The 27,365-nt window shown below is 30.2% G+C and overlaps 4 protein-coding genes across 5 annotated transcripts in view; 3 read left to right on the top strand and 1 right to left on the bottom strand.

Moving 5' to 3' along the window:
* The first annotated feature begins 8,781 nt into the window (after positions 1 to 8,781).
* Positions 8,782 to 12,312, top strand: LOC111680987. 2 transcript variants are annotated; one of them, XM_023442706.2, is made up of 3 exons: positions 8,782 to 9,182; positions 11,531 to 11,919; positions 12,022 to 12,312. In XM_023442706.2, exons 2-3 carry the CDS (start codon positions 11,552 to 11,554, stop codon positions 12,110 to 12,112), a joined length of 459 nt encoding a protein of 152 aa, XP_023298474.1. In that variant the 5' UTR covers positions 8,782 to 9,182; positions 11,531 to 11,551; the 3' UTR covers positions 12,113 to 12,312. The 2 variants fall into 2 exon arrangements, with proteins under 2 accessions (XP_023298474.1, XP_046809900.1); XM_046953944.1 differs by lacking the exon at positions 8,782 to 9,182 and adding an exon at positions 9,713 to 9,841.
* A 979-nt stretch (positions 12,313 to 13,291) lies between these two features.
* Positions 13,292 to 16,973, top strand: LOC111680949 (vacuolar protein sorting-associated protein 54). Its single transcript, XM_023442663.2, has 2 exons — positions 13,292 to 13,798; positions 13,866 to 16,973. The coding sequence occupies exons 1-2, from the start codon at positions 13,578 to 13,580 to the stop codon at positions 16,582 to 16,584; spliced, it is 2,940 nt and encodes a 979-aa protein (XP_023298431.1). The 5' UTR covers positions 13,292 to 13,577; the 3' UTR covers positions 16,585 to 16,973.
* A 664-nt stretch (positions 16,974 to 17,637) lies between these two features.
* Positions 17,638 to 19,042, bottom strand: LOC111681003 (cytoplasmic dynein 2 light intermediate chain 1). Its single transcript, XM_023442720.2, has 2 exons — positions 18,392 to 19,042; positions 17,638 to 18,334 (listed from the first exon to the last, which is right to left on the bottom strand). The coding sequence occupies exons 1-2, from the start codon at positions 18,966 to 18,968 to the stop codon at positions 17,880 to 17,882; spliced, it is 1,032 nt and encodes a 343-aa protein (XP_023298488.2). The 5' UTR covers positions 18,969 to 19,042; the 3' UTR covers positions 17,638 to 17,879.
* A 2,936-nt stretch (positions 19,043 to 21,978) lies between these two features.
* Positions 21,979 to 27,365, top strand: part of LOC111689017 (protein numb) — a 36,154-nt gene continuing 30,767 nt past the window's right edge. The window contains exon 1 of the mRNA XM_046950393.1: positions 21,979 to 22,689. The gene's annotated coding sequence lies outside the window, so the exon portion shown is untranslated. The remainder of the gene's footprint in view (positions 22,690 to 27,365) is intronic.

Here is a 27,365-nt window from a genome sequence, read left to right as displayed (position 1 = left end):
AGGTTATTGAACAGACACCTACCTTGAAGATAAAAAATGAACAATATTCCAATTAATAAAGCAAAAATATGAATAGTGAGTTGTCAGCTAAGAATGCAACTAAACCTAAGGAAACTCAAGAAATTTATTGCAGTTTTTAGTTAAGAATGACTTTATTTCTTAAATTTTACTTTAAAAGGAAAACTGTTTTTAAGATTTCTTTAATAATTTGTTAATTTTAACAACAGTGTTTAGAATAGAAATAGAAATTGTTGTTATAAGCTCTTGTTTGTCAGATAACTCAATTTAAGAAAAATTCCAGAAATTCTTTTTTTATTATAAAAAGAAATCTTTAATATTCAAGCTAAAGCTTTAAGCCACTCCCTTTAGAAAAACAAAAAGCAAAACACATATAAAAAATGATGTCAAACTAAATTTAAGAATTTCAAAGACAAAATTTTAACAGAAAAAAAAAACTAATATAGAAAAAATATAACAAATTATGCTAATTAAATAAATAAATTAAAAAAAAAGCTCATCAAAAAAAACTAATGTTTAAAAGTCTAAAGTTGCTGCTTTCATTTAGCGTGTGAGTTAAGTTCTATGAAAACGTAGCAAACGAAAGACTTAAGCAACAAACTTGTTCTAAGGTTTGGAAATTTTTGTTACGAATTTGTTGTTGTTGTTTTTTTCTCTATGTTTGTTGTTGTTTAAGCATATTATTGTTTTTGTAAAATTTTACATTTGTATGCATTTTTTCTTAATATTGTTGTTGTGATTTTTTTTCTTTATTTTCTGTGTTAAATATATTGCCGTTTTATTTTACCAGTTTTTTGTTTTTTTTTCTTCTTTTACTATTTCTCTTACTGTATATGTTATCTTAGTTTTTGTGGCAACGTGTGTATTGTTTTCTTATTTTATATATCTACTGACAATTGTTCTCTATACCTGGCTGCAACTGCAGCATTAAGAGGCAAAAGTAAGCAGAAGTAGAAGTTAAAAAAAAAACATAAATTCCAAGCAACACTTGTTGAATTTACATTACAATTGTTGTTGTTTTCGTTGTTGTTGTTATTATTGGTTGTGGCTTTTGTTAAAAGTATTTTTTTCTTTTGCCTTTTGCAAAATGGAGTTGCATTTTAAGTTTTTCTTTACTGGTTTAAGCAATCAATTTTATTAATATCCAGAAACTAAGTTAAAAAAATTTATTAAAAACTAAAAAATTTCTTTAAAAATAACCCACACTTAGTTGTTAATAACCATAACAGCAAATTATAATTTTTAATTTTTTTTGTTTATTTTAATATTTCTTTTGCAGTTTTTTTTTTAACAAATCACTTTAAATCCTTTTTTTATTTATTTATTCAAAAAACACAAAAATTCTTTATTTTTCACTCACAATTTTATCTTTCTTTCTTGTTAACACTTTAAGCTCTCTATATATAACACTCTCTTCGTTTTATTTTATTAATTTTTTAATTAAATTAAAAAAAGTACTTTTTTTAATTTAAAAAACAAAAACTATTAAAAAAAAGTTTTTGTTTTCTTTTTTAACCGTTTACTGTACCGTACCACACGAAGGCCAAACACTCACTAAAACTTGCTTTAATAAAAATCTTTGAAGCTACACTTAACAGGAGACCCGTGTGTGTTTTATCGTGTTGCCAAAGTGGTATGGACAAGTTAACAGATATAGAAAAGAAAAAACACACACACACACAAAAACAAAATGCCAAAAAGACCAACAAAACCAACAAACAGCAACTTTAACTACCAGCAGATACAGTAAGAAGAAAACAAAAAATTAAGCACAAACACTTATACCAACATAGTTAGAAGATACAAACACACACTCTTAAACACTATTACTCTCTTATGTTATTTATGCATTATTTACATACTTATACACAGTTAAAGTTTTTTTAAAGCTGGTTAATGGAATGTCTTGTTTTTTTCTTTCTTAACGTTTTTTGTTGCTTTTACCAACCCGGCCTGTTATACAAATCGTATGTATTAAGTACCTTCAATTTGTGTCTTTACTATTTCAATACACGCTCCTCTCAATGAAAAAACGTACGTGCATCTGTGGCAACAGGTAAACAACGACTAAAGCTGTGTTTGCTTCTTGTGTTTTAACGGCGATCATCAAATATCTTGAGATTGTCTTACCAGGGATGGTATTTATATGTTCAAAAAGTACTATGCACAAAAAGTACCTTTTCACACAATTGTGTTCTAGTTGTGTTTTAGTTCAGTTCTAGTTCTGTTCTAGTTCAGTTCTAGTTCAGTTCTAGTTCAGTTCTAGTTCAGTTCTAGTTCAGTTCTAGTTCAGTTCTAGTTCAGTTCTAGTTCAGTTCTAGTTCAGTTCTAGTTCAGTTCTAGTTCAGTTCTAGTTCAGTTCTAGTTCAGTTCTAGTTCAGTTCTAGTTCAGTTCTAGTTCAGTTCTAGTTCAGTTCTAGTTCAGTTCTAGTTCAGTTCTAGTTCAGTTCTAGTTCAGTTCTAGTTCAGTTCTAGTTCAGTTCTAGTTCAGTTCTAGTTCAGTTCTAGTTGAGTTCAAGTTCAGTTCAAGTTCAGTTCTAGTTCTGTTCTAGTTCTGTTCAAGTTTGTTCTAGTTCTGTTCTAGTTCTGTTCTAGTTCAGTTCTAGTTCTATTCTAGTTCTGTTCTAGTTCTGTTCAAGTTCTGTTCAAGTTCTGTTCTAGTTCTGTTCTAGTTCTGTTCTAGTTCTGTTCTAGTTCTGTTCTAGTTCTGTTCTAGTTCTGTTCTAGTTCTGTTCTAGTTCTGTTCTAGTTCTGTTCTAGTTCTGTTCTAGTTCTGTTCTAGTTCTGTTCTAGTTCTGTTCTAGTTCTGTTCTAGTTCTGTTCTAGTTCTTTTCTAGTTCTGTTCCAGGTCTGTTCTTGTTCTGTTCTAATACTGTTCCAGATCTATTCTTTTTTATTTGTGTACCAAAAATTGTTATGCTTTAAGCTTACATTTTGTTCATTTAATAGTATTATGTACTTACAACTACAAAATAGTACCTTTTAATATAAATACACTGCCCCTCTCTAAAAACGTTTTGTCAACCATACTCTTTTTCCACAACAAAAGCGAATTACTCACCGGTTTAAAATACGGCGAATTTCTAAATCGCTGAAAACAGGTAAATAAAAGAAACTGTCAAGAAAACAACAAAAACAAAAAAGATCAAACGTTAGAATACCAATAGTTTTTAGCAACAACAACAAACAGCAACATTAATATTATGATGACTACAAACACTGATTCTATTAGTGTTATTGTTATTTTTTTCCATTATTGTTGTTGTTATTGTTCGTCTCATTTCAAAAGGGACGTGTGAATTGATATTCATTTTTCCCATTTTTCATTTACAAAAACTCTGCAACAGAAAAACGATCTTTTCATTAGTTTTATTCATATAATTTTAGTGCATGTGGAATCCCAACTCTCGGTTGCGTCCAACTGATTTGATTAAGATTGTGTGTGCAGTGGGATTAACCAGCTTAAGCTTGTACTAGTGTTTTGTGTGCATTGTATGTGTACGCATTAACGAAGGTGCCTTTTAGGCGATTTTATTTAGATTACTAGGAAATTTGTTTTATTTTTTTTTCGGTAAATTCCCAAACAGTTGTAAATGGTCGTTTTTGTTTTTATTATTTTTGTTTGGTGTTGTATGCATTTTACGTTTCCCTAATTGTATAATAAAAATGTATTGAATGTAGCAAGTAGTGAGGGACAAATAAACAAAAATGCCGCATTTTATAGATAGCATGTTGGACATTTAAGGAAGGATTGTTAAATTGAAAAAGTGAATTTTAAAATGATATTGTAAATCATAACAAAATCATAATATTTCTATAAAATCAGAGTTCTTAATAAAACATTATTTATTTGGTAAAATTTAAAAAATTCTGACGTTATTAAAGAAAGTTATTGTTGTTACCGAAATGAAGAGCAGATGTGGAAAACGACTAAAACTAAACTGAACTAGATTTGAACTAGAACTGAACTAGAACTAAACTAGAAATGAACTAGAACTGAACTAGAACTGAACTAGAACTAAACTAGAACTGAACTAGAACTGAACTAGAACTGAACTAGAACTGAACTAGAACTGAACTAGAACTGAACTAGAACTGAACTAGAACTGAACTAGAACTGAACTAGAAATGAACTAGAAATGAACTAGAACTGAACTAGAACTGAACTAGAACTGAACTAGAACTAATTCAGAACGAAACTGGATATGTAAATTGGCACTAATGTTTATGGTGATGTTCGTGTAATGTAACTGATTAGAGATTGTAACTTTATCGCCGACATAGTGGACTAACTCTGAGATGCTTCGTTCGTAAACGTACTTAGTGTTAAAACTTGTCCTGGTTGTCCTTAACTAGACAACATTGTTGCAAATGTGTCTTTTAGCACTAAAAGTCTTTGTTTAAAAATTTTATAAAAGCTTTGTTTACAATTTCAATGACCTGTAATAAAGTTTAACAGCTGTTTGGGTATTTAAGTTTATTTTCTAGGAAATACTTTAATAATTAAAAAATTCTTTGTATATATTCCGCAAAACCCCAAAAAAGTACATTAAGTACAAAAGACCTAACGTCACCTGCATAATGATCCTATCCACCACACATGATAACTTACTTGTCCACACTTAGTCTAAGTCACAGGCTGGCAATTAAAGTCTGCAAAAATATAAAGTCTTCCACAAAAAAAGACATACAATAGCCTAAGAAACAATAAGTTCTTAACGGAAGTGTCCTCTTTATATAGAAATTGGAAAAAGTGACACATCCGTTGTTTACTTCTGTTAATTTAATTTTATAGAAAAAAAGAAAACAGTTGAAATGACTCGATGTGGTACTTATGAGTTATTGAGTAGTGTGAGTTATCAAACTGATGACTGACCTATTTGGCCTTAAATAAACAACCAAATATGCAAAATAAACCGTTTAAATAATAACTTTTTTGTTATTTTGTTTTAAAAGAAAACTAATTGAAAATTCTAAACACACAAAAGACAGAAATTTCAACAAATAACAATAATTTCATTACTTTTTTATATAATTTGTTTTTGAATTTGTTTTGCTGAGGTGTTGAGGAGGTATTTAAAATTTATTTATAGTTTGCATGTGGAAAGCAAAAAAAAAAGTAGAATTCTTAATTCTTTGTAGAGGTATGTAGGTTAAAATAGTAGAATGCAAGAATGGAGAATGTATTAATAATTACAACAAAAACAATGGCAAAATAGTGCAACAAGTTTTTTGCCACAAATGCAAACTAGTAGTCAAAGTTGTAATTGTGTTATAGAGTTGTGTTTTTTTTTTATTTTTCTATCAGTGATCCTTTTAATTTGAATACCACAAACTGGAATATCCAGACTGTCATTTTTATTTTACCATCAATTTTTTTATAAACTTGCCACAAACCGCTAATAAATAGAGCTCAGCGCGGCACTTGTTCAAGACGTGGGCATTTACAGGCAACATACAGACACACACTTGCCACTCGTACGTTCGCTATACACACTCTCGTCCAAATTCTACAAATATGAACCGATTGTTTATTGAGGTCAGTAGGTAAAACGTAAGACCAAAAACAACAGCAACAACAACAATTAATAAAAATGTATAAAAATTACAATAACAACAAAAGTCTTATAGAAAATAGTTAAAGAAAAAGAAAATAACTGAAATTCATTCTACAAAAACAAAAGCAAAAAATTGGGCGTTAACACTTGAAGACTAAACAGAAACAAATAATCGGAGGGCAATTGTTAATAAAAAAAAACTTAACAACAATAAACATAAATACCAGTAAAAGTTAAACAATTAATTGGAAAAACATTACAAAAAATTAAATAAAAGCAACAAGTGCATAAAAACTATCTGCGCCTGCGCCAGTCCATTTACTGCCATGTATACATAAACACTGTCTGTGATCTATGTTGCATTTGATTAATCACAGACCCTGTATGATTATGGAATGAATCATTTCATTCATGCATTCAATCATTCACTCACTCACTCATCTATACAGCTGTGTAGCCCGGCCAGTTTAACAATTATATATATTTTTCGTTAAGTACCTGTTTAAAAGTCTACTTGTCTTTTTATTATGATTTGTTAGTGTTTAAAAAGTCATCATATAACGTTACATATAATTAATGGACTTGTACTTGAAAAAAAAAAAAAATAAATAAAAAAAACTCAACTCAACATGCTTTTGTGTCTTTCTTTAAACTGCATTGGGCGTTTAGAATTTGTTTAGCTTTAAACAAATTTAAAACATATTTAATGTTTAACGGTTGACATGGCTAAATGGGTAAATTGGCCAATGGTTAATTGGGTTTTTAACTATATAATTTGTTGCTATTGTTTTTCAATAATGTTTAGTTATACATAAATTAAAGTTCAGGGTGAAATTTTAATTTGTTATTAAATTTTCCTTTACAACTAAGTTTTAGTGAAACAAAATTGAAAATTTTTATTGATGACATGAACTTTAAAGAAACTGAATACTTTTTTTGTCATCTTAAGCTGATAGACCCCCAGGTTTAACTTTGCTAGACTGTAATGTAGTCTTTAGTATAGTCTATAGTCTAGAATACAGTCTAGTCTATAGTTTAGTCTTTAGTCCAGTCTATTGCCTATTCTATAATCTAGTCTATAGTCTAGACTATAGTCTATTCTATAATCTAGTCTATAGTCTATAGTCTAGTCTATAGTCTAGTCTATAGTCTATTCTATAATCTAGTCTATAGTCTAGTCTATAGTCTAGTCTATAGTCTAGTATATAGTCTAGTCTATAGTCTAGTCTATAGTCTAGTCTATAGTCTAGTCTATAGTCTAGTCTATAGTCTAGTCTATAGTCTAGTCTATAGTCTAGTCTATAGTCTAGTCTATAGTCTAGTCTATAGTCTAGTCTATAGTCTAGTCTATAGTCTAGTCTATAGTCTAGTCTATAGTCTAGTCTATAGTCTAGTCTATAGTCTAGTCTATAGTCTAGTCTATAGTCTAGTCTATAGTCTAGTCTATAGTCTAGTCTATAGTCTAGTCTATATATATAATAGACTTCAAACGGTCTCCAATTGGGCCTATAACCTTCTGTACGGCTAAATAAAACATTTTTACTTTTTCCTAAACACCGTTCGAATTACATTAAAAATTAAATTAAAAATTCTAATAAGATTTATTTGTCTTTAACATTTCAAATATAACGTAGACATAGAAAATCTAGTTGACTATTTCATAGACTAATAATATTCCAAGTAAGTGGCAACTTTGGCGTCAAATATTATTCAAGACATAAACCACATAAATAACTAACAACATGTATAACGTGACCGATTGATTGCACTAGTGATCAAAATAAAAAATTGTTTATTGAAATAAAAAAAACTATATTAAATCAAAACAAAAATTTTTTAAAAAAATATTTTTATTATAAAAAAATAGCTATTAATGTTAATAACTGTAACTCAGTTTAGTTTTGCACAAAAAAATTTAATAAAAATTTACAAATAGAAAATGTTTATTGTTTGAATGAAAATCATCTAGTGAAGTAATTAGTAAAGTGATAAATGAGTCATTAATAAATAGTTTTAAATTAATTTCTTATAAAAACATTTATAAAACATATAAATTAGTCATGTAATTTCAAATCGGTACTATTTATAAAGATACCAATTTATTTGGGTTATAATAGTCTCGATAAAAAAATAGTTTTTGCACGTATTTCTTATTTACAAATTAGAGCATTTTAAATAAATATAGCATTTCAAGATTTATTTTATTCGAAATTAAACATTTATCCACTCATCCATACATCCACCTATCCATCACATCAGCGCGTTTGTGGCATTCGACTGCTGCATCCATATGTTAAAGAAAAACTTCAATCAGCTTGCACTACTATTTTATGCCCATTTGACAAATCCACCACATGCTGCGTTTTTTAAGCCAAAATAAGCTAAATATATATTTGAGTTTTTATAAAAAAAAAACAGAAAATGATAAAAAAATTTAAAGAAATAAAACGCTTACGCATCCCATGCAGATTTAGATGAACAGCAAAGATTTTAAATAATGAATTCTTTATAATAAAATAAAGTAACTACTTACAAAGTAACTACTTACAAATATATAAGTACTTCTTCTTTAGATTTGATAAGCTATTTTTGATATAGATAGATAGATAGATAGATAGATAGATAGATAGATAGATAGATAGATAGATAGATAGATAGATAGATAGATAGATAGATAGATAGATAGATAGATAGATAGATAGATAGATAGATAGATAGATAGATAGATAGATAGATAGATAGATAGATAGATAGATAGATAGATAGATAGATAGATAGATAGATAGATAGATAGATAGATAGATAGATAGATAGATAGATAGATAGATAGATAGATAGATAGGTCTTTCTCTGTTATAAACTTATTAGATCTTAAAAGTGCTTGTTTCCAATTTCATTATAGTGTTAACGATTTTTCAAAATGGCAAATGACTCAACCGGGATTTTTCTATCGTTCTCATAACTGGAATTTAATGAATGAATAATGAACTGAATGAATACATTCTTTAAATTTTTGCGAAGTGCAAAATAAAATAAAATTTTTATTTGAAAATGAGAGAAACTGTTTTACGAGTACAATTTTAAAATTATTAACAATGAAAAAAAAGAAACCATTCAAGACATTAATGGAGAAGAAATTAAGCGAACACAACAGACACAGACAGCTACCAACAAAATTTGAGAATGGAATATAAAAAAATTATACCAGCGAAAAATCGTATTGAAAAATTTCAAGAAAAAAAGAGTGGAGAAACAAATAAACAACAGAAAAACATGTTTAGGTGTAGAAATCACAAGAAAATAAAAAAGCAATAAGAAACACACTGAAAGACGGATGGAGGGACCAACCAACCGACAATAAACAACAAACAAGAAGAATCAGTCAGTTGCAATCGGGCTTTCTAAAAAGAATCAACCAAGTTAAAGCGAAAAAGCAAAAACATTGAGAATATATTGCTTAATAAAAAGAAATAAATATTATTTTAAAATAATAATCAAGAAGAGAGCTTAAATTAAGTTTAAACGGAAATGCAGTAACGGCTTTTAAATATTTACTTCAGTTAATGAAATTTTTAACAAAATTTCCTATTTTTTTACCAATAAAAAGTATGTGTGTAAAAAGCAACTAATTAACAGCAAATAATAAAAAAATTATTCAATTACAAGTGAAAGTTATTTTTAACAATTCTTGAGGTTTCTTTTCTATGTTTTACTAAATTTTCTTTTAAAATGTTAAAATACACTCTTGATGGTAGTAGTCCGTCCGTCTGTTTGTCTGCATGCATGCATTGTTTAGAGAGGCCACAGAGGTGACGGTTTTCGATTTAAAAGGCGGCTTAAATTCTTTTGCATTCTAGTACTAAACTATCTAGAAATATTATTATTGAGTTCTTCATAAAAAGAGTACAAACATGTTGCAATATTAACACAACAACGTGTTTAATTTTTTATAAATAAACAAGTGTCAGATAAATTATTTGTATATATTTTTTCGCTTAGTTTTTCTTTTTTTTATCATTTTTACCTTTTCGAAAAAGTGCTAATTAACTAATTTGTTTGTAAATACAAATTAATTTATTTAGTGGTAATATTTTAACAATACAAAATTTATCTTAAAGTTTAATTTCATTAAATTTTATTTCACAAGAACCGGCTCAGAATTAAAGACAATCTTTTAAAACAGCTTTTGGTTGTGACTTTAAGTGCAGCACAAAAAACAATGTTCAATAGAGATGAGCAAGTGAAAAGTATTTCGATTTGTAAGAGTGAGTGTTGTTTTACAATATGAAAATTTTTATTTAAAATTGGATATTAAGTGAAACATAATTCTTGTGTGAAAAATATATTTTTTAGTGAAAATGTCTATTGTCTAAGCTATAGTCTAGTCTATAGTCTAGTCTATAGTCTAGTCTATAGTCTAGTCTATAGTCTAGTCTATAGTCTAGTCTATAGTCTAGTCTATAGTCTAGTCTATAGTCTAGTCTATAGTCTAGTCTATAGTCTAGTCTATAGTCTAATCTATAGTCTAGTCTATAGTCTATAGTCTAGTCTATAGTGTAGTCTATAGTCTAGTATATAGTCTTGTTTATAGTCTAGTTTATAGTCTAGTATATAGTCAAGTCTATAGTCTAGTCTATATTCTAGTCTATAGTCTAGTTTATAGTCTATAGTCTAGTATATAGTCTAGTCTAGAGTCTAGTCTAGAGTCTAGTCTAGAGTCTAGTCTAGAGTCTAGTCTAGAGTCTAGTCTAGAGACTAGTCTAGAGTCTTGTCTAGAGTCTAGTCTAGAGTCTAGTCTATTGTCTATTCTATAATCTAATCTTCAGTATAGTCTATAGTATAGTATAAAGTCTGGTCTATAGTCTAATTTATAGTATATTCTATAGTCTATGGTCTAGTCAATAGTCTATTTTATTGTCTAATATATAGTCTTGTATACTGTCTATAGTCTAGTCTATAGTCTCGGCTATAGTTTAGTCTATAGCCTAGTCTATATTCTAGTCTATAGCCTAGTCTATAATCTAGTCTGTGGTACAGTCTAGTCTGCAGTTCTGTATATAACCTTTAGTCTAGTATATAGTCTAGTCTATAATCCAGTCTAAGATCTAGTCGACAGCCTAATCTATTGTATAGTCTATAGTGTAATTTTTAGTCTAGTCTTGTTTATAGTCTAGACTGTAGGCCTGTATATAGTCTAGTCTAGTTTGCATTCTTTAAAAGTTTAACTCGACATAAATTCGAACAACTGAAATTCCATTGTTTACAGATTGATGCATAGGAATTCATATAGAGGTCTCTGTTCACTCGTTCAACTCTATTGCATTTTTAAACAAGCTGTTAAAGTATGTGGTTATGAAGTGTCGTACTATGTGCATTTTAAATTAATTTAAATTTAACTAAAACAAGTGCAGAAATATTTATGTACATTGAAAACTTTATATTAGGATAAAGTTGTTATTTCATATTAAAAACAATTAACCGGTTTAAGCAAAACGTTTTTATTTGTTTATAATTTATTTTTCAATTAAATATTAACACGTTCAAATAATGTGAACTATATTTGGTGTGTACCATTTTAATTTGAAAATGCCTTATAAAAAGATCATACGAATAGGGTTTTACCATACAGTAAAATATAATATTTTGTAAAGTGATAATAAACGCTAACATTTTCAAGAATTTCTCTAATAAAGTTGTGTATCTGTATGAGTACCAAAAACTCCACTTTTTTTCTTTTCTTTAAAAGAAAATTAATTTGAACAAGAAACCCTACTCCTCTAAAGAACACCTACAAACTACATGTGTATTAAAAACATTCATAATTATTGTATTTAATACGTATTTAACTAAATCTACTGTAAATGTCAAACAGATCACCGATACCACTACCATATTCGGTCCAGTTTAGAGCCCACATTAAAATTAATTAACCTGCTTACAAAATCTCTTTACAGATAACATTTCTTTATAACAAAATGTTAACAAAACTACCAGACTATATAATATCCGATTGTGGTTATCCCAACTGGGATCCAGACCGGGAAAATCTTAATTTAGTCAAAATTCATGCAAATCTCTGGAGTACTAGTTCAATATGGTCTACAAAGTCGACAAATTTGGTCAAATTGCTACCGTTAAGAGAAACATTAACCGATTATTATATGGACAAACTAATGATGCGTCAGCATGAGTCCAAAAGTAAGACAACATCAGCAACAGCAACAACAACAACAAACACTTCCACATCAGCCCAGCAATGTTCTAAAAAAATGAACAGCAACAACAGCGGAAGACAAACGCCGAGACATGTGAATGAGTTGATGATGATAAAAAATGGCAAGAGGTAAAAAAATTGACTTGTAATGAAACGATTTCTTTATGTTCATGTTCATTCCATTGTGTACTTAGTAATTTTTATTTTTCTTGTTTACTTTTTGTTTAATAGAAAACCACAGCAACTAACTTCACATTGTGCCTTGGACAAAAGAAGATCTCATTATACAAATAGTTTAGACAACGATTTGGATCAGTTTTAGCATGATTTTTACAATAATTTCGGGTGGGCTCTTTGAAAGTGATCTAGTGATGTGCTACTTACATACATACATATATTATTAAAGTGTTTATTTTTTGTTTTTTAAATTTATTTAATTTATTGGAAATTTTAGTTATTAGAAAATATTATTAAATATAAAATGAAAATTTAATAAAAACTCGTTTAACTATTAGGTATGAATCAGTATGTGTAAGTTTCAGAAGTATCCAAAATGGCGCAAAATGAAATCATTAAAATTAATTGTTTTTTTATATCTTGAATATCGTAACATATAGTACGAATTAAGCTAGAATTAGTATCTACGCTACGTTCCGTTACGAATCAGCTGATTCGTGTTTTTCAAACAAACTAACTAACTAGCTAGCTAAATAACTAACTAACGAAGCTAAGAATCAGTATTTGTATGTTTCAGAAGTGACCGAAATGGCGCATTACGAAATTATTAAAATTAATTGTTTATTTATATCTTGAATATCGTAACGGATAGTGCGAATTAAGCAAGAATTAGTATCTACGCTACGTTCCGTTACGAATCAAATGATTCGTGCTTTTTAAACAAACTAGCTAACTAACTAAGTAACTAACTAACAAACTAACTATCTAATTAATTAATTAACTAAGTAACTAACTTACTAATTAACTAACTAACTAACTATCTGACTAACTAACTAGCTAACTAAGTAACTACCTAACTAATTAACTAACTAACTTACTAACTACCTACCCACCTACCTACCTACCTACCTACCTACCTACCAAACTAACTAACCAACTAACTAACTAGCTCACTGACTAACTAACTAACTTACTAACTAACTAACTTACTAACTAACTAACTAACTAACAACCTAACTAGCTAACGAACTAACTAAATAACTAACTAACTAACAACCTAACTAGGTAACGAACTCACTTACTAACTTATTAATTATTATATTATTTTATTAAATTTTAATATATGATTCTAAAATTTATCAAATTTTCTCTTATTTCTGTTAAAATTTTTAATTATACTTTTCAACAGCATTGCCATATCACATTGTTATTGGTTCTTTTAACACCGACCTTGGCAACTCTATTTTATTCTGACAAATGACACATACAAGAAAAAAATACTATTTTTTTTGCTGTTGTGGAATTCTTTCATACAAAAAAAATTTTACAATTAAAAATATAAATTTTGTCGAATAAATTTATAAAAAAACCTATTATTGCTATTTAAATAAAACAAATAAATAAGTTTTATGTACTTTTACAATAAAAGATAAAGTAAAACAATGTATTTGTGAGAAAATAATACTGGAAAAGAGAGACGTTTGGCTAACAACCTTAAACCAATATTGACATAAGGTCACTACCATTACTTTAAGTTAAAGTGAAAGAAAAATATTAAAATTACTAAAAGATTTTCATTAACTAAATCTTTGGGAGTACAATAATGTGTTATGGCTACAGAACACGATATGAAAAACCTAATAAGAAGGCCATCGACAACATTTGTTAGTGAGGGAAAATCGAATAATAAAGACGGTGATTTAGGTGGACAGGAGCCAACGCTTAACAATAGAACAGGTGTACAAGTCAATACCAAAGGTACACGTAATAGCTGGGAGACCTGTTACTATTGTACACGTGAAAATTTCAAAGCTGTTAGTGAATTTGTAAAGTAAGTTTTCTTCTCTTATTTACATAGATATTAATAATAAATAATTTTAACTTTGATTGCTTAATAGACATTTACGCGAAAGACACTGCACTCGTGAAGGTGGCTCATTTGTTTGTCGCTATGGTTTTAATGGAGTTTGTCCCTCCCTGCCTTTGGATGGTGTGTCAGATCGCGACTACGATGCTCACGTAGCCAAGTATCATGTGAACCAACAAACACGCGAAATGCCACCCGAATGGTCGGTATTTTCTGCCGCCCAGAATCTACCGGCAGTCCTAAACGATCCCTCCCGTGGTAAGCAAAGCAATTTATTTACCAAGAAATGGGGTGTTGACTTTGTGGAACGTTCACACATACCCGTATCGCCTCGTTTGCCTGAAATCACCTGCGATGACTTTGAAAAGTATATTAGCAAAATTGGTAAACGTTATAAACGCCACGAACGTCTAAATGCCCAGCAGGCGGAATCTCTACTGGAAGAGTCCTCAACTATCCTAGTGCCGAAAGGCACTGTTCCTACTTCCCCTACGCATGAGGCCAGCTTAAGCTCCATACCCGATATCTTTCTCAAGGATTCTTTAAATTTACAACATGCTCCCACTTTTGCTCAGGTGTTTCCTGGTTTAATGCAAAATCCCGGCGGAGAGGAAAGACGTCAATCGGGTCGTTTATTGCAGGAACAGTTGTCTCATTATTTGGATATAGTAGAAGTGAAAATAGCTCAACAGGTCTCGCAAAAATCAGCCGCCTTCTTTCATGCCATGACTTCTCAAGATGCCATCATGTGTGAAATGCAGGAGGCGGCCAAGAGGGTACAAGCTTTAAGGACGGCCTTGCGCACTTTAAATGAAACTGTGGTAGTCGATACATTCCGTGTTTTGCGTTTTGCCCAGCGCAGACAAAATTTCGAAAAAGTTTTAGATAAACTTTGTCTAATGGCCACAGTACATAAAACACAACCTATGCTGCAACTTTTATTGGGCACACAAGATTATGTGGCTGCTCTGGACTTAATTGGTACTACACAAGAGATTCTGGCCCAAGAACTGATAGGGGTACACTGTTTTAAACATTTGCCCATGCAACTTACGGAAATGGAAAAACTTATCGATAAAATGTTGACAACCGAGTTTGAACGCTACACCACCACCGAGTTAAATAGACCTTTGCAAGATGTTTTAAAAGAAACCGACAGTGTTTGTGCCGAGGAGGATAAGTTGGTGTGTATAGTGATGGGTTTGTTGAGGAAAAAGAATTTCAGTTTTGTGGAGGCCTATAAAGATGAGGCTATAGTAACCATACGCACCATTATCAAGCAATTGGTTATAGAGTTCATAGCCACCAGTGATGCAGAGATATGTTTGACTGGGGCAGGTGAAGAGGCACAAAATTTGTCTTTTAGTGAATGGATATCATTGCTGGCCAAGGCTACGGTGGCTTTGTTAATGGTGTTGCAACGTATACAAGCGGTGACCCATATAATGCGCCAAACTACTGATGCGGCTGCCGGACGTTCCTTCAACAATGGTGCGGACAACCAGGAGGCGGCTGTAAATCTTATAGATTCCGAGGCCTTTCTAACATCAGCCGATCAGTCTTTGGTGCATGAAAAACTAAATGAACTACTGGTAGCGGTGTGTCACTACTGTCACGAACGCTGTGCCAATTTGGTGTCTCAGCAGAGTTTGGAAAAGTTTGTTGCCACAGCCGAAGAAATAGCCCAATTAACCACCTTAGTGGATGACTTTACCGAAGGCTGTCAGGCCATCTGCGGTGTTACAAATGTGCCTTTAAAAGTTGCCCTTAAAGTACAAGCCTCACGTTTTGCCAATCGTTTTCACAGCGAACGTAAGCAGAAGTTGGCTTTACTCTTGGACACCGAACGTTGGCGTCAGGTGGACATACCTAATGAATTTCAAAAGATAATAGATCGCATAGCTGAGAATAAGGAATTCTTGGTGGAGGACTTAAGCAATAAGAATACGGGACTTACACTCAATGGTCATGTGACCACATTGCATCTTAACAACTCTTCTACACAGGCTAGTCCTGTTTTATTGGTGGAAAATAAGCCTTATACTTTAGTGGGTTCTGCCCTACTGTTGGTGCAAATGTTGTGTGAGTACTGCCGCTGTGCCCAGCGGCTGCCTATAGTGGCCGGTTATTTGTCACGTAATGTGGTGGATTTGCTGCGCAATTTCAATTCACGTTCTTGTCAGCTGGTCATTGGTGCTGGAGCTTTACGTGTGGCTGGCTTAAAAACCATAACCAGCACAAATTTGGCTTTGGTTTCCCGGGCCCTGCAATTGATTCTATGGCTTTTGCCCAAAATCAAACAACATTTTCAACAACTTGATGCCTCAAGTGTTACTGGCTATGATGGCATAGAGCGTGAGTTTCAGAGTCATGTGAAGGAAATTGAAAATAAAATCTATACTATTGTTATGGAACGTATTGCCATGCAATTGGAAGCTTGGGATGCACGACCCCCCATACCATCACAATCATTTCGCATTATTTCTCGTCACCTGGTAAAGTTGCATGAAGCGATTGCTCCCATACTGCCGGAACAACAGATACACTCAATGTATGGCATAGTGCATCGTAATTTCAAAGACAAACTAAGGGAACAATTGCTCAAGTTGAACATCATTAATAATGGTGGTCCCCAGCATGGTGTAGTGACCTCCGAACTAACCTTCTATATGGAAACATTACGTACATTGAAGGCTTTGCCAGCGGAAGAGCTGGACGACAGCATACAAGAAAGTATTTGGATTTTCTAAAAGTCTGTTATAAAAACTTTTTGTTTTTAATTTTATTTTATGCCCTTTCCTGTTATACTTTAAGTAGATTTCTTTTCTTAGTTTGTTTTTAATTTGTTTATAAACTTTTTGTTGAAAATTTCCTAAAAAAAAAAAATACCCAGTTAGTTCTTTATTTCCTTGTTATATTAATTTTTGTTTAATTTTAAATATTTTAGAAAAAGTCTAAATTTTGTCGATAATTTTTGCAGCTCATTTGTTGTGTAAATTAAATTTGCTTTTATTACTTTTAATAGTTGTAATGATTAACTACGGAAACTATTATAACATGAAAAAAAAACAACACTACGATACGATAATTTTTAAATTAATAGTTTAGATTTAAAAATAATAATAAAAACCGATAATAACACACACACTCAAACACTTACATACATGTATATTTTAACAATTATGACACTGTGTAGATTTAACATTAGTACATACCTTGAATAATTAAATCCAATTTTATCTCTTTTAAACAATTGTAAAAAAATGATAATGTGAAACCCGGAAATTTGAATGCTTGTTGAAAAATGCTTCTCAATGAATTTTTCTCCTACTTTTCTGGCTTAATTGAAAATATACTATTTACAAAACCACAAAAAAACATAAATAAATAAAAGTCTTACCAAAATGATATGTTGTCGATGATTAAAATAATTATAACAATAAATAAATAATTAATAATAGATTAATAAATAAAGAAAATATACAGTAAAGCAGAATGTTTAAAACTCGTTTTAAAACAAAAAGTGTAATACCTAAAAAACATCTACTGGGAAAAAGGTAATTTTGCAAAAAAGTGTAATTTTGTGAAAAATAGCAATTTCGAGAAAAAGTAAAGTGTAAACTTTGGCCAAAATTTACAAATTTTGCCCAAAAAGGTGCATTTTTGATGGCAAAATTGTTTTAGTTTTAAAAACTTTTATTCCAAATGTTAAATTTAAAAAGTGCAAATGAATTAAAAGTGAAAATGTTTACTTCTATAAAACAATTAATTCTTGTTCTCAATATATTTCAACGACCAGAAGAGAGAAATAATTTTCCCTTTTAGTTAGCCACACTTTGAAATTGACTTTTGAGTTGAACTTCCTTAATGAGACGTTTCAATTCATCATCTTTTTGGGCACGCATTTCATCAATAATACTCTCACGAAATTAATTAATTTACTTTATTACATTAAATTTTATAAAATTTTAAGCTTTTGCTAACAATTACATATAAACTGCGTTTCAACTTTACAAAAACCAGAAGAGAGAAATAATTTGCCCTCTTAGTTAGCCACACTTTGAAATTGACTCCTCAGTTGAGCCTCCTTAATAAGACGTTCCAATTCTTCATCTTTTTGGGCACGCATTTCATCAATAATACTCTCACGAAATCCAGCATCTTTAGATGGATCATTTAGAACCGGTTGATCTCTCGCCTGCTGCAGTTTTTGGGGTACTTCAGTTGTTAAATTAGTCTGAATACTTTGTAGATTTTGAGCTCCTAATGAGGATATATTTTGCCAAGAATCTGTACCAAACCATATCAATAAAGCATCATTATAATCGGTATTATGAGTACGAAAAGGGTTCGAGGGACTGCCAAAACCCAAGTGACTTATGGTATCACGTAAAGTTTTGGCTAATTTTTGAATTTTACTTGAATAAAATAACAAACTGGCACCTATAAGATGGGCCACAGATCTTAAGCAGCGACATATGTGTTTTTTAAGTTCAGGTTCTGAAAAATGTAAATAATCTCTGGATTAGTAACTAATAAGTATTTTACACAACTTACCATAACCCATAAACAAATCATATTTTCCACCAACTAAAACTATGGGAAATGGCATTAGTTCTAAGGTATTTAAATCCATATGATCTTTTTTAACACGTTCTTTAGCTTTTTCATACAATAGATCAGTTAACTCTAGAGACTGATTTGCCAACAGCTCCTGACAGCCTTGCTTAAGACCTACATAGGCAGTCTCTAAATCTGACCATAGTTTTTGAGGCTGTGATAAATCCAACATTATAACTGCTGCAAAATTTACTATGCCATGACTTTTTAAGGGAACTTTTAGCAATTGTTCTGAATTATGTAAAGAACCCAATTCCCATATGTTAAGCACTTGTTTTTGCAAATGTCCCGTCCTACGACCATATGAGTATTCGAGAGCTAAAGTGGGTTTAGAGGATTCTTCTCGATCGAAAAATGTATTAATAGCCGTGGTTTTACCTACGCTCTTACTGCCTAGTATAAAAACTGTGCGCTCCTTGGGACCATTTTCCACTTGTAGCAGTTGTAATTGCTCCTCTGCCAATTTAAGGGCAATATCTTGTATGGTTTCCTTTTTGGAGGCATCACTTTCCATGTTTGCTAGTTGTCTAGTAATAAGAGTATTTTTTTAATTATCATATTAGTTTTCAACACGTTGCTATAGTAACGGTTAACAGTTTGAAGAGTTTTGCTGATTTCTATAAAATGCAACCCTGTGGGTAATAATTTATTACCAAAAGTTGGCAACGCCTATGAAATTTTGAAATCTTTAGTGAAGAGCAATTAAAACGTGAAAAATTCTGTGAGCAAGTTATAAACAATTGCAATTTACTTAAAAAAATTAGTTAAAGAAAACTCGTTAAATAAACAAACATTTCAAAATTAACATTGAAGTGTCAAATTTACTTTTCTTATTTGTTATTTACATTTTCCATTAATTTCCACTTCTGTGTTAAATATTTGTTCAAAGTACAAGAAAGTAAGTTGTATTTAAAATTTCAGTGGGAAATTTAAACATTCAATAAGTTGAAAAGAAAACGTGTAAAATTAATGACAAAAAAATCAAAATTGTTAATTTTTATCAATGCCAATTTAATTAACATCATTATGTTTGGATGACGTGAAGTTTAGTGGTTAAAAAGGTCTTTGTTTACAACTCTAGAAACAAATTGAGAGTTTTGTGGTTAAAATTTGTATCACATGCGTGTGAGAAATCTGAACAAAACATTTGTCAGTGTGTGTATTTTTGCTAAACTTTGATTTTTGCACAGTGGTGATGAAGTGAAATACGTGGGAAGAAAATTATAGCTGAAAGTGAAAAGTAATTTGCGGAGACCAAATGGCGTAAAGTTTTAGATTGTGCATCATTTTTCCGCGAATGATTTTTCCCTCATAGATATAGCGGCAGATACTTTTCTTCAAACTGCTTCCAAGGATTTGTAGCGACACTATTCTTCTATGATTTTTTTTATAAAAAGTTAATTAATAGATTTTTCACTACAAATGTCTTTAAAATTTAATGTACAAACTTTTTTTTCGCTATTTTAATTAAAAACCTAATTTTCTAAAAAAGTCTGGTTTAAACAAAATTTTCTTCGATTTCAAAAGAATGAGGATTTTCACGATATAAAAACAATTTTCCCTGAAGATCAAATTTGTAGCAAAAAAATCTTTTTTTTTCACTAAAAATCGAATTTTTTTCCAAAATATTTTTTTTTCACTAAAAATCTAATTGTAAATGTATTTTTTATACAAAAAAAATCTTTTTTTAACCAAAAATTTGGTTTTTCACTAAAAATCTAAATTTTTTCTAAAAATTTGATATTTTCAAAAATTTTACTTTTCAATAAAAAAAACGATTTTTCCCCGATAGTCATATTAACAACTTATAAAAGCAATGCTACGATTTTAATAAACAATGTATACATTCGTAAAGCATTGACGTGAAAGTTTCCGATTGTTGTTGGAATAGCAATTTTTGATCGTTGAGTGATTGAAACGTGTAATCGAAATGCGGAATAGGGGTAAATGTTCACAAAAATCTATTTTATTACAGCAAATTATTTTTTTTTCAAAAAATGAGTTCTTGCGGAAATAATCCGTTTTCACTAAAAATCCCTGGTGTTACACCATCACCATACCATAAAAATCATGCAATTTTAAAGAACGATTTAATGTCACACAGAACTTTTCTATATCACTTTTAAGGGAATACCTAATGAGTAGGCTTTTTGACTATTTTCCACTATTTTTTTAAATTATTTCGAGTTTTCCGATTATTTTAGAGTATTTGACTTTATTTCCAATTTTTTACCACCTTTTTCGACTTTTCGAATTTTTTTTACTTTTTTCGAGCTTTCCGACTATTTTAGAGTTTTTGACTTTTTCCACTTTTTTAAAATTTTCGACTATTTTTGACTTTTTTCTACTATTTTCGATTTTTGACTTTTTGACTATTTTCGACTATTCTTTTACTTTTTTCGAGTTTTTCCCAATATTTTAGAGTTTTTGACTTTTCGACTTTAATTTACAAAGTCGACTTTTTCATAAACGATAGTCGAGTTATCGACATTTTGGAACAAAATAGTCGACTTCGGCTTTTTTCGACAAAAAGTCGATTATTCGAAAGAACCCTACTAATGAGCGTTTTGCAATTTTCTGGAAAAGACCTTATATGGGCGTAAGGTCAATTATGCACCGATTCTTATAAAATTCTGTAAATATACATATTTTGATTCGCATAAAACTTATTTCTGTCGATTTTCATCCATTTTATCGTAAGATACTAATTAGAGTTAAAGTAATTTTCTAAAGGAAACCTCAATTACAGGCCGATCCTCATAAAATTTGCTAGACAGATTTTAGTTCATAGTAAATTTAATTGTGTCGAATTATTATTATGTCAATAATGAGTGTTATAGACATTTTCTGAAAGGGACCTTTTATAGGAGTTAAGGCCGATCCTCATAAATTTTTTTTATTAATTTAGTTTAAGTCGAATTTCATAGTGATACGAATTTCTTTGTAACTCATTCCGTTGAGATCCTATAGTGCTTTCAATATACAGACTGACGGACATGACATATTGACTGACATATGTATATTGGTCTATGACTAATATTCCAATGTGTTATAAACCAAATGTCAAAATCTATAAAACTCCATCTTTTGTCCCACTGTCATATTATTACTCTTTAAGATTATAACTCGAAAAAGCAAAGTTTTATTGCTTTAGCACACGTTTTTGTTGTTGCTTTCTATTAAAGAGAGAAATACAACTTGTCACTAACTTTCGTCTTAGTGAATTTGTGCTTTTGCCTGTTAACAAGAAAAAAAGAAACCAAAAACAATAACAACAACCAACGTACTTTAGTTAGTAGCACGAGAAGTTAAGTTGGCAACGCGCACTCTCAAACAAAAAATACAAACGTTATTTTCGTCGTCAAATAAAATAATAACAACAACAAGACGACAAAATAAAAAACGAACAACTAAAACACAACTCAATTACTCAGCGAAACCGACGAACGACCGTTTTTGAAAATAGTAAAAGGTTATTTTTTTATTCACAGTTGTTGTTTTATACGGTTTAGGTGAAGTCATACACAAACGGTCCTTGTAATATAACAAAAAATACATAAAGTATTAAATAAATTTATTGTTTTTCTTTTGTTTTTGAGTTTAACTTGTAAAATATATATGTATAATATAAATAACGAAACATTTTAGTTAATTTATTAAAAAATTTATAAAACAAAAAAATTTGCAAAAAGTAAAAAAGTGTGAAGTAAAAATCAATTGCCATGAAAATATAGAGCAATAAAGCAAATAGATGAAAATTAATAACAAAAATAAAAGAAGTAAATTAAAGTAGTAAATAGAAATCAACATAAATTATAAGAAAAAGAAATATATAAGTGAATGTGTTTGTTATTATAGTTGTAAATTAAAGTTTTGTTTTTGCTGTTGTTGCTATTTATATATATTAACTACAACATTGTATATTTTTTTGCCATTTAGTATTTATTGTGTAATCACAGAGAAATCGAAGTTTGTTGGTTGGAAAATTGAAGTTGCAAAAAAGAAAAAAAAAACGAAGTTTAAATATATAAATAATAAAAAAGAAAAGAAAGTATAAGAAATCTATGTGTTAAAAGAAAATAATATTTAACATATAATTTGTTAAATTGACAAGTGTTAAACAAATTGTTTAAAACTGCTGCTTAGCACATTTGCAAATTGGATTTGTACATTGTTTTCCTTCTGTTGGCTTCCTTGAATTAAGAAAATTATATTATTGCCGCAATCAAAAAAAGGTGAGTAAGTTTAAGTTGTTTTTTTTTGTTTCTTTTCTGCTTTTCATTCATTAAAATTAATCATTATCCTTTAGTAAACGTCATCATAGTTAATTTAATGTGACAGGCCTTTTTGTTTTTGTTCACATAAAAAAGAAAAGAAAAACGCCAAAAAATAAGAAATTTTTGTTAATATTTCTCTATTTAAAGGGCGCGCACAAAATTTTCTAACGAAATTTGTATGTATATAAAAGTTTGTATGTAGGAATATACACTTTTCTTCGGCCTTCCTACTCCTCCTTCTCCTTTCATTGTTTTTACTATTTCTCTGCTGACTGACTTCCTTTTTTCTATATTGAGCAAGAGAGCCAGTGATGTATGTGAAAGTACTTTCTATTTAGTACTAAAATTTAATGGGGAAAATTATGAACTTCTTTCGGAGATTTGTAAGTCTTAGAGATTGTTTATAAACATTGTTCTTAAAACGATTGTACACCAGATTCAAAAGCTATTGGGATTATAAGGACTCTAATTGCAGTTAGAATACCACGGTCAAAAGGAAAATACACTTAAACCGGAGGTCCTTACTACGCGTCTTTGCGTCAAGGCATTACGTGTTTTTAAAGCCGGAGGTCCACACTACGCGTCTTTGCGTCAAAGCAGTACGTGCTTTTAAAGCCGTTTTTGTGCTTGTAACTTTCAGCATACAAATATAATGATTCTACTTTTTTGACAGACGCATAGAATGCGAGAAAGCGTGCAGCTTTAATTCCTACTTTGCATTCTATGTTTTAAGTTCTATGCGACGTTTTTTAAGCGTCAATTGATTGTTTTATAAAAGTAGAAAATGGATCTACTTTAAGCATTCTACGCGTCAAACAATTCTACGCTTTTGTACTTTGAACTTGTATCTCATTGATTTAAATTTTTTGACAGACGAAAGTTTAGAACGCGCGGTATGGACCTCTAGCTTGAAGAATCTATATTGAAAACCCAGAAAGAGAAGTTAGTTAGTTAGTAGTGGGTGACTGTTAGAAGGTTAGTTAGAAAGTTAGTTAGTTAGTTAATTAGTTAGTTAGATATTTAGTAAGTTAGTTAGTTAGTTAGTTAGTTAGTTAATTAGTTAGTTAGTTAGTTAGTTAGTTAGTTAGTAAGTTAGTTAGTTAGTTAAGTAGTTTTCCAAAAAAGTACTTTTTCCATAATTTCGTTGAAACTTTGGCAAAAACTTTTTGCTCATCCCTGATGAAAGCATAATAGGGATTTGTTTGTTGTTGTTTTTTTTTTTTTTGCTATGGTTGTTGTTAATGCTTTTTTTTGGGAAGTTGGCAATAACGAAAACAACAAAACAAAAATCGATTTTTCCTTTACTACGCAAGCTGCCCCTAAAAATGCTGCTACTGCTTCTACATGCTGCTACCATCGCTGCTAACGTCACAATACTACATAAAGTATAAACTGTATTTGTATTCCTTATTGCCTGCCTGCACCACTGCTCCTTGCTGCGACCCACTTCTTACTTTAATTGTAAATTCACACTTTCGTGTCAATGCCTGGTGGACAAGAGAAATGAAAATAAAACAAAAATAACAACAACAACATAACTACCGTATGTTTTGTTAAAAAAAAGCTTACAATGCAAATAAAAAACAAAATAATTGAACATTTGTAAAAAGAAGAAAACAAATTGAATCCTGTATTTTTTATTGTGAAGTTTATTAGTCCATCTTACATTCCATCTCCCTTCTCTTCTCTTGGTTTGTCGCAAAATTTCAATAGAAATTTATAATTGAGTTTTTTCTCCTTTCGGAATTAATGATAATGATCTCAATAATTACATTATTTGTGATTACAAATTATATTGGCCTTGTTAACTGTGAAATTAAAATAGATTGTGCAAAGAAACTAAAGTTAACATTAAGGCCACTCACAGTTTAGTGTGAAAATTTTATTATTTTTGTAACGAATAAATGTATATAGAAGGTGAAAGATTCTTAATGTAATCATTTAGTGTCTTCGATTTGCTAAAATGTGTTCTCTGTGAGTAAGATCGAATCCCCGAACACCTCGTTATTTAATTCGTGTTTCGGTCTACCGATTACGTTTCTAGATAATGTTGCATAGCACAACAGAGGCCATGTTATCTATGTGGTTGTAAACAGAAGTAACGCTTTTGCATCTCGGAAGTTAAGCAGCGACGCAGCAGTGGTCAGTGATTAGATAGCTTAAGTATTTGAACCAGATAAGATACATAAAGGGGCCGTGGTGAGTTATTTAATCACTCCACCCTGTAATTGGAAATGTACCAGTGGGAAATAGGGTCAATACGATAGGCGTTCTCACAAAGCGCTTGGACTTCTTTGTAAACGTGAGTGATAAGTTTTTATAATAACTTAAGTTTTTCTCCTATAAGTGAGAGTGGAGATAGTTCCCAAGTAATAAAGAGAGCAAAAACCCTAAAAAAACTCTTACGTTAAGGTTCATTATTCCTTTGACAACTTTGGACTAACATTCCGGGTGTTTCTTTGTAATCTATGGAGTTAAGTTTCCTCTTAAAACAAGCACATGTAGAATAGCTTGGATCACTTGGATACTCGTCGTAGTACTTAAACGTAATGGTTTATTACTTTTGAACCAGATTAGATACATAAAGGGGCAGTGGTGAGTTATTTAATCAATCCAACCTGTAATTGGAAATGTACCAGCGGGAAATAGGGTCAATACGATAGGTGTTCTCGCAAAGCACTTGAACTTCTTTGTAAACGTGAGTGATAACTATTATAACTTAGGCTCTACTTCTGTAATTGAGCGTGGTGGTAGTTCCCAAGTAATAAAGAGAGTCAGCACTTGAAAAAAACTCAAACGTAAAGATTAATTGTTCCTTTAACACTTTTCGACTAACGTTCGGACTGTCTCTTTGTAATCTATAAAGTTGAGTTTCCTCCTGAAACAAGCCCATTTTAAAATAGTTTTAAGTCGTAGTACTTAAACGTAATGGTTTATTACTTTTAAACCAGATAAGATACATGAAGGGGCAGTGGTGAGTGATTTAATCAATCCACCCTGTAATTTGAAATGTACCAGCGTGAAATAGGGCCAACACGATAGGCGTTCTCACAAAGCGCTTGGACTTCTTTTTAAACGTGAGTGATGACTATTATATCTTGAGTGTTTCTCCTACAAGTGAAAGTGGAGATAGTTCCCAAGTAATAAAGAGAGCAAACACTTAAAAAACTCTAACGTTAAGGTTGACTATTCCTTTAACAACTTTAGACTAGTGTTCCGTGTGTGTCTTTGTAATCTATAGAGTTGAGTTTTCTTCTAAAACAAGCAAATGTTAAAATACCTTGGATCACTTGGATACTCGTCGTAGTACTTAAACGTAATGGTTTATTATTTCTTTAACACCTTTGGACTAGCGTTTAGGCTGTCTCTTTGTAATCTATAGAGTGATGATTGTGACGGAATAATTTTTTTCTTCTTTTTTTGTAGATTAGTCCAACTTTGGTAACAATATAAGAAGACTATTTTCCATTGAACCTTTTTATCTTATCTGGTCTAGAGCAAAAGAGGTCTTCAGTATGTTATACAATTCATTCACTTTAACAATGATTTGTTGATTATTGTTCTATCAGTGATTATGTTCTTTATAGATTAAGTCTAAGGTTCTGACAGATTTGCTATTTGTGCCAGTTAATTGTTATTTAAACATTTAGTAAGTTTTAATCAATAATCCCTAAACACTTAATTGCTACTAAGAATGAATATTAAATAGTTTACTTTCCTTACAACTTCAATTTAAACAAATTAAATATTAATACATTTTACAAACATACTTACAATTCGATAAATTTTTTTATTGCTAATTGTATCAGTTTACTTGCATTCAAATTTATTCATGTATTAATTTCCTCTGACACTTATACAATTACAACAATAAAAAGAAAAAAACATTTTTACACAAATGATTTGCATCTCACAATTTTATCTGTCATCTTTGTGTAATGTATTCAATTAAATGCATTAATGGTTTTGTAAAAGTTCTACTATATAAAAACAATTTATGAATAAGTATATAACGATTACATTTAAAATGCACAGAATAAATGAAAAACTTAACATTTAACCTTTGTTATAATAAAAAGCAATTAATCTTTTAAAAGGACATTTTGAAAGTAACGACAAATTGTATAAATAAATTATAATTCTTAAATCTTGTAATCGACAGTAGAGTTCTATATTTTTGAAGTATTATAGGTCTGCGTTAAAGACATACGATTTGATTATTATATAGTTGCTTCAGTTTTGCCATCCACTGTTTTTTGTGTTTTTTATTTGACCACTTTAATAAATCTCTTCAAAACATAAACATACATAAACTACTGTCGAATTAATTCTTAGAAATAGTTTTCTTAACCGTTTACTATTTCTTTCTGACTCAAAAAAAAACTGGTTTAAATTTAATCTTAAAAATTTGTTTACGGAAAACAAGCAACAAACCTGATTATATTTAATTTCCACTTAAAAGTAGTATTGTAATTATAATTTATCATTTAACGCTTTATATTCACACACACACACACAAACATACATTAATATTCTTTTTGTTTTTGTTGAAAAAAGTGTAGTATTTTTAAATACTTTTTACCATAATTTAACGATTCACTCCAACCATGAATAATTTTTCTCTTAATAAGGTC

This window comes from Lucilia cuprina, chromosome 2 (genome assembly GCF_022045245.1).
Source record: "Lucilia cuprina isolate Lc7/37 chromosome 2, ASM2204524v1, whole genome shotgun sequence".
Lineage (NCBI taxonomy): Eukaryota > Metazoa > Arthropoda > Insecta > Diptera > Calliphoridae > Lucilia > Lucilia cuprina.
Note: the sequence above shows the minus strand (reverse complement) of the source record. Positions and strands in the feature narration are given on the sequence as shown.

Excerpts from the sequence above, each read along its gene's own strand:
- LOC111680987 (XM_023442706.2), top strand. The coding sequence starts at position 11,552 with ATGTTAACAAAACTACCAGACTATATAATATCCGATTGTGGTTATCCC. Across the intron at positions 11,920-12,021 it reads ATGATAAAAAATGGCAAGAG|AAAACCACAGCAACTAACTT; the intron begins GTAAAAAAATTG and ends TTTGTTTAATAG.
- LOC111680949 (XM_023442663.2), top strand. The coding sequence starts at position 13,578 with ATGGCTACAGAACACGATATGAAAAACCTAATAAGAAGGCCATCGACA. Across the intron at positions 13,799-13,865 it reads GCTGTTAGTGAATTTGTAAA|ACATTTACGCGAAAGACACT; the intron begins GTAAGTTTTCTT and ends ATTGCTTAATAG.
- LOC111681003 (XM_023442720.2), bottom strand. The coding sequence starts at position 18,968 with ATGGAAAGTGATGCCTCCAAAAAGGAAACCATACAAGATATTGCCCTT. Across the intron at positions 18,335-18,391 it reads TGATTTGTTTATGGGTTATG|AACCTGAACTTAAAAAACAC; the intron begins GTAAGTTGTGTA and ends TACATTTTTCAG.